The sequence below is a fragment of the Canis lupus genome, chromosome 11, assembly GCF_011100685.1.
Source record: "Canis lupus familiaris isolate Mischka breed German Shepherd chromosome 11, alternate assembly UU_Cfam_GSD_1.0, whole genome shotgun sequence".
Classification (NCBI taxonomy): domain Eukaryota; kingdom Metazoa; phylum Chordata; class Mammalia; order Carnivora; family Canidae; genus Canis; species Canis lupus.
The window spans coordinates 57,748,326-57,760,883 of NC_049232.1; the positions used below are offsets into that span (position 1 = coordinate 57,748,326).

Here is a 12,558-nt window from a genome sequence, read left to right on the forward strand (position 1 = left end):
TATGATGTAGGTACTGTTTTTATGTTTTTCAAAGAGTAATAAATGTCCATATTAAACAACTTGAACATTATATAAGAAGATATATAATACAATGAAAAAATGTCTTCCTTTCACTCCAGACTACTGATTGCTCTTCTTGTAGGTGTTTTAATTTCTCAGTCAAGTACTAGATCACTCAATAGTATTTACCTTAGAGAGTGTTTTTTTTAAATAGATTTTATTTATTTATTCATGAGAGACACAGAGAGAGAGAGGGGCAGAGGCATAGGCAGAGGGAGAAGTAAGGCTCCATGCAGGGAGCCCGATGTGGGACTCGATTGTGGGACTCCAGGATCATGCCCTGGATCGAAGGCAGATGTTCAACTGCTGAGCCACCCAGGCTGTCGGGACCGACAGTGTTCCTTTTAGTTTATACAGATCATAAAAATGTTAAAAAGATTAGTGTCATTTTCATTTTGTTTATAATTTTTGATATAAAGAAGTTTAAAATTTTCATATCATATTTATTTTTGTCTTTATGGTTCTGCTTTTCGTTAATTGAAAATCTTTCCCTACAACTCTGAGATTATAAAGAAATAGCCTTTTTGACCTGTTTAATGTATTTGGACAGCTAGAAAATCCTCTCATGATCTGTCTGGATTCTTACATGGTGGCAAAGCCAGAAAGAGAAATAAAAGTTAGGAGTTGAGATCACTAGACGTTTATCCAGTGCTTGCTTTGTGCTCAGTGCTAGATGCTGAGGATATAAAGATGTTTGAAGACAAGTTGCTTGCCCTGTAGGAGCAAACTGCCTAAGGGCTTACAGCATGATTTGATCCTGCTGCTGAACGAACCTTCCTTTGACTACTCTGCCTTCTTATAATTTATAAATCTATTCAAGTTAGACTTAGGTTATTGCCAGTTGAAGAAAAATCACCTCATATGTCCATTAAACACTTCTCTGCTGGGCGTTTTGGCAGTATCTTTCAATTCATTTAAAAAACTTGCTTATGATTCAGCATGCTTTTAGTGTTAACATGAGCTTTCTGGCATATAATTTAAACACATTTTAACATCACAGAATTTTAAATGAAGTCTAAAATTGTTTTTTTCAGTCTGCTAATAAGAGCTATTATATCTTACCACATTATATAAACAAAGCTACTTTTATTTTGTACCAATAAAAACGATCAAAATTGCATCTTTCCATTAAAACTTGGGTTATGGGGGTAGCGTAGTTGATTATGCATCCAACTCTTGGTTTCAGCCTTGGTCATGATCTCAGGGTTGTGAGCTTGAGCCCCTCGTTTTGTTCTGTGGTCAGCGTGGAGTCTGCTTAAGACTCTCCCTCTCCTTCTGCCCCTCCCACTTGTGCTCTCTGTCTCCAATAAATCTTTATTTTATTTTATTTTTTAAAAGATTTTATTTATTCATGAGAGACAGAGAGAGAGAGAGAGAGACAGAGGCAGAGACACAGGCAGAGGGAGAAGCAGGCTCCATGCAGGGAGCCCGATGTGGGACTCGATCCCCAGACCAGGACTACGCGCTGAGCCGAAGGCAGATGCTCAACCGCTGAGCTACCGAGGCGTCCCTCCAATAAATCTTTAAAAGAAAAACAAAAACAACAAAAATCTTGGGTTATGTACAATGAGGAGTTCTTACGACTTTTCTCCTATTTTCTTTCTTCCTCTTTGATTTTCTCTTAGAGTTCTCTGGACTATGTCTTTTTTCCTGAATTTATCAGTATCTGCTCTTGCTAGGTGTCATGCCCTCTTATAAGATCTTTGTATTAGGGTTCTCCAGAGAAATAGAACCAGTAGGAAATAAATAAATAAATACACACACACACACACACACACACACCCAGGATGAGGGGTAAGTGGAGCGTGTTTATATTATAAGGGATTGGTTTGCTTGATTATGGAGGCTGAAAAATCTCATAATCTGCTGTCTGTTTGCTGGAGGTTGAGGAAAACTGGTAGTTTAGTTCCAGTCCAAGCCTGAAGGCCTCAGAACCAGGAGAATATGCATGTCCAAAATCAACAGGAAGGGAAACCCAATTCTCCTTTCCCCTGCTTTTTTGTTCTACTTAGGCTCTCAGGGATTGGATGATCCCATCAACATTGGAGAGAGAGCTTACTCAATCCATTGATTCAAATGAAAATTCATCCAGAAACACCCTCATAGAACATCCAGAAATAATGTTTAATCTGGGAACTGTGGGGCCTAGTCAGGTTGGCACATAAAATTGACCATCACAACCTTGTTATTATTTTCTTATTTATTGTATTCAGCACAGTTCTTGACTGTATTAAGAATTTACTGTGACCAGAAATAAATGCTAAAGATGGATTTCTCTTATTTAATTCTCACAACAACTTTAGTAGGTAGATGCTTATTATAATTACCATTTTACATGTGGGGAAAATGGTGATGATGCTAGTCCACAGTCATATGGATAGTGTGTGTTTTTTGTGTGTGTTTTCTATAGCGTTTACCTTGGGACTTTGCATTCTAGAGGTATTGAATAAATGAATTTTGCTAATAATAAAATGACATTATGGGGCACCTGGGTGTCTCAGTCGGTTAAGTATCTGCCTTCAGCTTAGGTCATGATCCCAGGGTCCTGGCATCTAGCCCCATATTGGGCTCTCTGCTCTGCTTCTTCCTCTCCTTCTGCCTGCTGTTCCCCCTGCTTTTGTGTGCTCTGTCTCTGTCAAATAAATAAATAAAATCTTAAAAAGAATAAAATGACATTATATAATTAGTGTGTCTTAGCTTATTGCAGACATTGCCAAGAATTTCCCTCTTACCTGTCTTGATTTTTATAGGAAGCAAATGAAGTAGATAACATGAGATTTTCATTCTCATTTTAATGGTTAGTTGATAGTTATTTTCATTATAAATGTGAAAAAAGATGTGATAAAGTGATACTTTAAAAAAAAAACAAATAAAAGAACAAATGATTCTGTAGTAGAAGTATGTCATAATACTATGGTATTACATTCATGAATATGAAGTAAGCTATTAATATTCATGCCTAGTTTTGAGAATTTATTTTTGTTTCTTTTGCAGTGCCATACAAATTACATTCCTGTCTGTGGATCAAATGGGGACACTTATCAAAATGAATGCTTTCTCCGAAGGGCTGCTTGTAAGCACCAGAAAGAGATAACAGTAGTAGCAAGAGGACCATGCTACTCTGGTATGTGCGGTATTTTTCTGAATAAATGTTAGAAATGATTCCACCATGATTTCTAAAAGGAAATTTCCAGTCAGAGGTGTATTCTCAGAACTGCTGTGTGGATCAGATGTGTGGGGAGTGAAGGAGCTCTTTTTTGTTTGCATTTCATGTTGTTGCTTTTTAACCCCAGATGGTCTAATACTTTACTTCTCTTACATTGTTAATGTTTCCTGCCATTTTCGTGGGGACTTTGCTGCGTATCTTTTGCCTTATGGTTTGAATATTAGAACAGGATTTGGTGTGGGAAATGATACTGGGTTTGTTTTGTTGATTTTTATTTTCTTGGCATGGGAAAGGGTGGAGAATATCCGTAGAAAGCCATTAGTGGCATTTCAGGATGTGTCTCTTTCCAAGCTTGTCTCTTTTTATATCTTTTCTATTCTGCCTGCCAATCCTTGTCACCTATCTTCCTCCAGTTTTTTGCATTTCCTTCCTTCTCTTTTCCTTCCTGAATCTGTAGTAGTTAATTTTGGAAGGCACTGATGTAAGTTTCTTACTTGCATTTGTATTTGGGGACAGGGATATAGGTGAAGTATTATAATTAGAATTACTGGATGAAGGTTAGTAGTAAAGGTGTGGACACTTCTTATATACTGTATTTCTTTCCCTATATATTACAGTGCCCATGTTCAGAATTTTTACTGGGGCTCCATTACATAAGCATGAGGGATCTATTGTCCATGTGGTTGATCTCCAACTCCAGGTCTGCTAATACCATGTGAATGAGAGCTCCCCACTCTAAGGTTGGTCCTTGTGGTGTGCCCAGGCTTCACTCTAGGACTGTTGAGTGTGGCCAGCCTTCACCCTAAGATCTGATATGGTCAGCACCCTACTTAAACATGACATTTCCATTAGGTATGATATAGATTACCTTCCAGAAGCTAAGGGCAAAGACCAGACCTATCTTTGGACAAGGCTATATTCTTTTCCTTATACCAAATAATTAGGTGCTTGGTGAAATGATTGTGTTCTTAGGCCAATAGACTATCATTTGTTGTGATTCTTTTAATTTTTAATTTTTTTTTATTTATTTATGATAGTCATACAGAGAGAGAGAGAGAGAGAGAGAGAGGCAGAGACATAGGCAGAGGGAGAAGCAGGCTCCATGCACCGGGAGCCCGACGTGGGATTCGATCCCGGGTCTCCAGGATCGTGCCCTGGGCCAAAGGCAGGCGCTAAACCGCTGTGCCACCCAGGGTTCCCTTGTTGTGATTCTTATATATTTCTCTAAGTACCTTGTGTTTCACAGACTTGGTTTAGAAACTAAAAAAGAACATAGACCTCTTTATAATCCCAAGTTAATTATATATCCCTTATACCCTTATGAGGAGCATGTATTGAAGACACAAAGTATTTTGATAGGCAGTGAACATTAAACAATAGAAGAAGGTGGTAGATTGGAAAGAGCACTGCACTGGGGTTGAAAGACTTGATGTTAACTCCAGCTCTTGTTTACTATATGACCTTGGACAAGTCACTTAGCCCCTCTGAGCCCTAGTTACTTAAATTATTAAATTGGATATCATCTCTTGGGATTGTTAAATGAAGATTGAATGAGTTAAACTGTGAGGTGCTGTATTGATCTCATTAGTTGCTTGGTGGGCCAGTGTTGTTCCTCTCATTTGCTCTTTTTATTGGTCCTGGTCCCTGTGCTAGAAATAACATTCTCCTTTGTTTACTTGAAAACTCCTTTCTTTTGCCTTAAGATTGAGGTTTAGCCTTTTTTCCTCTGAAATTTTTTCTTCTGTGGTATCTCCTGGCAGAGTTTGTTTACACTTTGTGCATATCTCTCTGTATATATCATACTGTATCTCATTTATCTGACACGTGTGCCTCCTGCCGCCAGAGCAGTTGCTTCTCAACAGGAAGGCAATTTGCCTGCTGAGGGAGGTATATCATAGTCCCAGGGTTGGGGTGGAGTTGCATGGATGGGGGAAGACATGTGTGCAATGAAAATATAATCTACAAGAAGAACTCAATCTTATCAGAGTAGTCACTATTTATTTATTTATTTATTTATTTTTTAGAATTTTAAAGGACACTAAAGGAAGGTATGAGGTATTATATTTATTAAAATTGGGCATGGGTTGAAAACAGATTGTGAGTAACTCATGCACTGGGACTTTCTTACTTATCAATTTATTTGTGGGATTTATCATGTTGCCTAGCACATAATATGTACCCAGCCAATGTACATAGAATAGAAGGAAAAGTTTGGTCATAAAACAATTTTAAATTGAGTTCCTTTATTTCTTGTCTTTCTTTTTCTGCTCTTCCATTCTTTTCCTCCTTACTCAGATGTAATTATTTATGATTGATCAATCAAAACTGAGTGCAATTTAAGACTTTATAAAATCCTATGAAGATTTTATAGTGGATATTACAAAAAATATGTATTCTTCTAGTTCCTTCTGTTTCTACCATGTTTTGGGGATTTGATTATTGTCTGAAGTATGTTAAAGGGAAAGGAGTGATATTGTGAAGGGTGTTAAAGGGAAAGGAGTGATATTGTGAAGGGTGTTAAAGGGAAAGGAGTGATATTGTGAAGGGTGTTGTCTCTCACTCTGGGGAACCATTTGAAATATCGGAGTGAGTTCCTGAACCTGTGTCTCCCTCATCCCCTGAAAATGCTGGGTAAAGTGTGTCAGGTTCTTTACTTGCCATCTCTGCTTTTTTTTCTATACCATGCTGGTGATACTATAGCATTACTCCCTTTGTAACGTGCTCTGCACCATATGTTGGCCTTTTTAGGATTGATAGGGTAAATACTTGATATTAATTACATTTTAGGCTGACTTCTTGCTGATAATTTTGAGGCAGCCTCTTTAATTTTGTTAATAATGAGTGTCTCACCTACACTGGTCAGAGTCATTCTGGCTAGGTTTCCTAGAGAAAGCTAATTTTATCAGTAACATGAAAACCTCAATTCTGAAGTTCTTTCCTTTTAAGCCTTTAGGCTTTTTCTTACCTTTTGGCTTTTGGCATTTATCCACAGATTTCATTAAGATTTTTGGAGCAAGACCCAAAGCTCTTTTCCTCCCTTTCTAATAAAAGTAGCTTATTCATTATTCCTCTCAAGCTTTAACAAAATTAAATTTTTTTTACCTCTTAAGTGAGTTAATTAAAATTATTTTTATATAGCCATTTACTTTACAGTATTTATTGTCCTTTACTCTGTGCAAGGCACCTGCATGTTTCCTAAATGGGCTACAAAAGTTGTATGAGGTATAGATGAATTTATGTCCAAGAAATTTTTATTTGGAGAAAGACATGGAATAGGTAGATAAAAGTAATTTAGTTTAGTTCTAGATCAAAAAAATGAGAAAAACGCTACATGAGAATTGCTATCACAGTTTGATTTTTTTTTTTTTAAGATTTTATCTGTTTATTCATGAGAGACACAGAGAGAGGCAAAGACACAGGCAGAGGGAGAAGCAGGCTCCCCGCAAGGAGCCCGATGTGGGACTTGATCCTGGATCCCGGGATCATGCCTTGTCCCGATACAGTTTGATTTTTTAAAAAACACAAAGTATCTTTTTTTTTTTTTTTTTAAAGATTTTATTTATTTATTCATGAGCGACAGAGAGAGAGAGAGACAGAGACACAGGCAGAGGGAGAAGCAGGCTCCCACAAGGAGCCCATGTGGGACCAGATCCTGGATCCTGGGATCATGCTCTGTCCTGATACAGTTTGATTTTTTTTTTAAAACAAAGTATCTTTTTTTAAAAAAGATTTTATTTATTTATTCATGAGTGACAGAGAGAGAGAGAGGGAGAGAGAGGAGAGAGAGGAGAGAGAGAGGCAGAGACACAGGCAGAGGGAGAAGCAGGCTCCATGCAGGGAACCTGACGTGGGACTCGATCTCGGGTCTCCAGGATCACACCCTGGGCTGCAGGCGGCGCTAAACCACTGCACCATTGGGGCTGCCCCTACAGTTTGATTTTTTAAAAAAGATTTATTTTTTTAAAAAAAGGTGAGCAGTGGGGATAGAGGTAGGGAGGTAGAAGGAGAGAGAGAGAATCTTGAGCAGACTCCCTAATGAGTGCGGTGCCCAATGCTGGGCTTGATCTCACAACCCTGAGGTCATGACCTGAGCCAAAACCAAGAATGAGATGCTCAACTGACTGGACCACCCAGGCACCTCATCACAGTTTGACTTTTGATAGGAAATTTTCCTGTTGGGTAAGATAAAATTTTTAATGAAAATGTTTTCCCCCAGTGAAAATATTTCTTTTTTTCTTTCTTTTTTTTTTTTTAGTGAAAATATTTCTATTCACTGTTTGTTTTTCTTCTCAGATAATGGCTCTGGATCTGGAGAAGGAGGTGAGTTTCAAGTATCCCTTTAAAGGACATTTGTATTCTGTCATTTTCTGTTTTTAGTAGCTTTATTGAGTAAAATTCACGTACCCTACAGTTCACTCATTTAAAATGTACAATTTAGTGGCTTTTAATATAGTCACAGAGTTATGCATTCACCACCACAGTCAACTTTAGAACATTTTTGTTATTCCAGAAAGAAACTCTTAGCCATCACTTCCAACACCTCTGTTCACTAACCCTAGGGCACTTTGTTTTATGCAGTTATTTTTCACTAAAATTTTGTTGACACACAAAGTGGAAATGTTGTACCTCCCATTAAACTGAGATTGCACAAAAGTGCCTTCTCCTTGGGGATCATCCCCACAAGTGATTTTGGATTGGACCGAAGTATTGGTAAATCTCTAACTCCTTGCTTACAGATTTTTGCTCATAAGGAATTTTCAAAAGGTGCAGGGTTATAAAACTCTGAAATGATTTGTACACGGCAAAGAGAAGGCTAGCAGAAAAACTAGTGGAATCTATGTAATTTTGTTTTACAAATATAATTAAAAAAAAACAAATATATAAATTACTTCTGTTTAAAAAAGTAATGACTGGTAATAGCATTTAACAAGAGTTTATTCTAAATGGTCAGAATTAAGAATGATGATTTCAAGTCTAATGAAGCTGTAATACTGTCAACTGTATGCAAAATAATGCTGGAATTACTGTGGGTATACACTCAAAGAAAACTTACTCTTGTTAAATTCACATTTAAACAAATGAAAATTTATAGTCACGATCCTTCCAATACTACCTGAAACCTTACTTCAGATTTCCACATTTCGTAGAATCCTAAAATGTCAGAGTTAGAAGACACTTCAAAGGTCACTTTAGAGAAATGGAAGAACCATCCTGAGAAGTTCAGTGATGACAGTTTCAGGGGAAAAAAAAAATTAAAGCTTTCCAACAATCAAATATGATTTAAATGGACATGTTCAAGCAGAAGCTTCAGGATCACATGTGAAGGATCAGACCATCAATTCTAGATCTTAGAGCTGGAAAAGATTTTAAGAGAGATCATGTAGGCTAGTCCCTGTGGTCAGCCACTCAGTAAGGAGATTGTCATTGTTTTTATACTAGGGAAGTGGAAGTTGACCTTAAGATTTGTTTATTTAGTGTAAATACTAGATGTCTTTCTCTGAGGATGTACATGGACAATTTTTTTTAGGGAGTATGAGTTTAGAAAGGCAAAGGGGTTTGTGCAGATAAGTACATAAACTTAAGTGAGCTTGTGGTGACTGTACAATTTCCTGATGTTTCTGAAGCCTCAGAAATACATAGGATTGTGATTCCTGGTATCTGGGAATGTTCATGAGAACTTGGGAACGATTTCTACCTAAAGTGTAGGCAGACACTAAAAATGGAAAGTTCGGAAATATTACCAAACAGGCATATTAGGTTTATGGAGTCTTCCTTTTAATATCTTCTTTACTGAGTGACACCCCCTGAATAATAAAAGGTATTCTTTTCCAAACCAGAATGAGAGATCCCTTGAGTAAGCTGAATCCCTAAATTGGCCTCAGAACACATCTCTCTGCCCAGTTTGAGAGTGTCAGGCTAGGATTCATTCTAGTTGAGCACCACAAATGTGTAAGCCCTTAAATGTCAGATATGAGTTGGGGACTTAGTGGTATGCAGTTTTGTTTTTGTTTTGTTTTGTTTTGTTTTTGTGCGGATGATAGGAGACCACACACTTCTGCATTCTTATTTCTGGCTGTGCTAAGTGACAAAGTAGAAAAAGAGGCAAGTCTTTTGTAGGGAGACCCCTTTCCTTTTACAGATTTGGAGATAATTTTTTTTTTTTAATTCTGGAATTTGTTATGTAGTAAGAAAGGCAGGTATAAAACTGATGTGTGAGGAAGAAGTGGTTATACTCTATTGCATTTAATCATTTATTTGCTGACCAGCATCACACAGGCAAATATTTCAATATGGTAATCACTGGACCAAATTTATTATCCATGTTTTATTTTCTCTCTTATTTAATGTTTATGTGGTAATTCTTACAAAGGCAATTAATTATCAAAACCTATATTGCACCTCTATACATAGGTTAAGGGATTATTTTGCTAGCACTAATACTTGTTTTCCTCATAGAATATGTTGTACTCTGTATTGCAACATTTTTGGGGCACAAGCATTGATAGATTTTGGAAGTGATTGTTTTCAAGAACTCAGGTACATTTTCCCTAGAAGTAAGATAATGGCTGCTGAAAACGTGAAGCTTATCTGGAAAGGAACCCAACTTTTGGTTGAAAATTTAATTTTTCTTTTTAAACAGAAGAGGAAGGGTCAGGGGCAGAAGTTCACAGAAAACACTCCAAGTGTGGACCTTGCAAATATAAAGCTGAGTGTGATGAAGATGCAGAAAATGTTGGGTGAGTTGATTGAGGGAAAGGGATGCACTTACTTGGAGGTTAATCATCAGCCCTATTATATTGTAGGACGTTATCTTTGAACCTGGTTGTATATATTTTGTGTGTGTCTTCTATATTTTTTTATTGTTGGTCTATTAATTTTTCTCTTATGTTGATATAATATTGCTATTTAAGTTAAAATGTTTGTGGTTTTAGAATGAGAATCCATGTTTTTTTTTTTTTTTTTTAGGTTTACCTCTGCCTTTATTTTTATTGGCAGTTTTATATATTTTATACTAAGTGGTAATTTTATTTTTCAAAAATACTTTATTCTGAATTATCCTACCATTATACTTTCTACTAGTATCATTAAGTTTCTCTTTTCTTGCATTTTTATGCAGAAACTTTTCATATATTTCAGTGTATTAAGAAAAATCCAACACTACTTCAAAATTTAAGACACAATAATTATTATGTAAGAGTACAATATTTTTAGAAATCCCAGTTGCACACACATTATGTTTTATTTTCTCACTCATGTTCAGCCTTCAGTAAGGTGGGTTTTGTAGCTGACAGCATTGTCTGTTCAATTTTCAGATGGTATGTGGTGAAATAGCAGCAATATTGACATCATCAACACAGTCATGTTTGTTTCTTCCTTTCTTCCCCAGGTTCCTGTTTATTTATTCCCAGTCTTAACCTCTCATTTCTGTATGGTGGTTGCTTTTTGTACAGTTGATTCTAAAAGCTTTAATGCTGACTTCAGGACCTTATAGCACAAATGGATCTTCACTCCCCCAATTTCCCCTTAGTGTGTATTTTTAAAGCACTCATTTCATAGAGATTTGTACTTTCTTCCTTACTCATATTTTTACTGTGTGTTTTCTGGTTCCATGTTTTATTCAGCCCTTAAATACATAGGTCTTTCACTGAACAGTAGTAATATGGTTCAAATAGCTTAATGCCCAAAGTGAGTTTTTACAAATCAGGATCACACCATGTTCAGGATTATGGTTGAAAATCAGCTATTTGGATGGTACATGGTGAAATTAATGTCTGATAATTTACTTTGTATATATTTTAAAGTTGGTGAGAATTGGCACAAGATAAGTTTAGTAAAAAGTGAATTTAGCAAAACTTTAGTTTGTTCTGTGTCTACATTTTGGTCACTTGGATTGACATGTGTCCATCCATTTCAGTTAGAGTGATTTGATTTGAAGTACATGTTTTCCAAAGTAGATATGGGTCTACAGAACAGGAAAGAAATGAGCTCTATGGACTGGCAGAGAGAACAGTTAATAGGTGTTATGTTCTCTTCTTGTTTTTGCTAGTCATATGGCATGATGAAATACTGGTGTGTGTGTGTGTGTGTGTGTGTGTGTGTGTGTGTGTATTTTTGTAGAGATTTAGTACTTTTTAGGGTTTTCCCTCAGGACTGTTCTATAAAGATGTTCAGAGTCAAAGTAGTTGTCAGTGATTGATTAACTTGATCTGTTGAACTGTTTTTATTCCTTTGATGGTATTTCTATCTAGTCCTGCTTTAGACATTTCTCTGCTCTCATTTTTCATCCCTTGATTGAAAGAGATAAAGATCTTTTACTTAGAAGAGCAGATTTAGGGGCAGCCCCACATATGATATCTGTATGGTAAAATATACATCTTTCTATGAACACCACCTCATGATGCAATATGTACTCTATGCCCAGTCACGGTAACTTCTTTGTTAGGTACTCAGTTCATCTTGTGTGTCTGTTTGAGAGCTTGCAACCATCATTTTTGCAGATACAGGCTTTAAGCATGAGGAAGTGGACACAGACCAGGGAAGAGCTTACCAGTAGAAAGGAGCAGGCAGGCTGAGGTGCCAGCCGGGGAGCATATAGACGGGACAAGCAGCCAAGTCCAGGCGAGGAAATTGGTGCAATGATGGGAAAACACTACGAAAGCAGTTAGTAACTAACTGAAAGTAAGTGATGAAGCTAAAATGGCTGATCCTACTATGAAAGGAGACAGAAGGGAATTTTAGGAATATTAATCTTTTATGTTTCTTTTTTTTTTAATTTTTTTTAAAAAATTTATTTATGACAGTCACACACAGAGAGAGAGAGAGAGAGAGAGGCAGAGACACAGGCAGAGGGAGAAGCAGGCTCCATGCACCGGGAGCCCGACGTGGGATTCGATCCCGGGTCTCCAGATCACGCCCTGGGCCAAAGGCAGGCGCCAAACCGCTGCGCCACCCACGGATCCCAATATTAATCTTTTAGTGTATAAAACACTTATTACTCATCAGGCATCCCTGCAGGGAGCCTGCTTCTCCCTCTGCCTGTGTCTCTGCCTCTGTGTCTCTCATGAATGAATAAAACACTTATTACTGATGATAGTTGAGTTTAACAATTAGACATACCTCAGTGGTTACTGTAATTTTTAAAAAAACTTTTAAATGGGCCATGGTACCAAGGAAGCTATATGGATGCTATTTAACTCCTTCAGGTCTATGTGCTTTTCATAATTACTTCCAGGTGAATAGTGGCATGCTTGCTGATGGGTAATTGTGACCCAGCCAGCTAGACCTTTTCAGATGGAAAATTGAAAGATGCTCATATGGGCAATAGTTAATGA

The 12,558-nt window shown here is 37.0% G+C and overlaps 1 protein-coding gene across 3 annotated transcripts in view; it reads left to right on the plus strand.

Moving 5' to 3' along the window:
• The window catches only part of TMEFF1 (transmembrane protein with EGF like and two follistatin like domains 1), an 80,144-nt gene that overhangs the window by 25,155 nt on the left and 42,431 nt on the right, over positions 1-12,558 (plus strand). For all 3 annotated transcript variants that reach the window (XM_038552940.1, XM_038552942.1, XM_038552941.1), the window contains exons 3-5: positions 3,055-3,184; positions 7,520-7,546; positions 9,867-9,963. In XM_038552940.1, the coding sequence (XP_038408868.1) occupies positions 3,055-3,184; positions 7,520-7,546; positions 9,867-9,963 (254 nt within the window). The remainder of the gene's footprint in view (positions 1-3,054; positions 3,185-7,519; positions 7,547-9,866; positions 9,964-12,558) is intronic.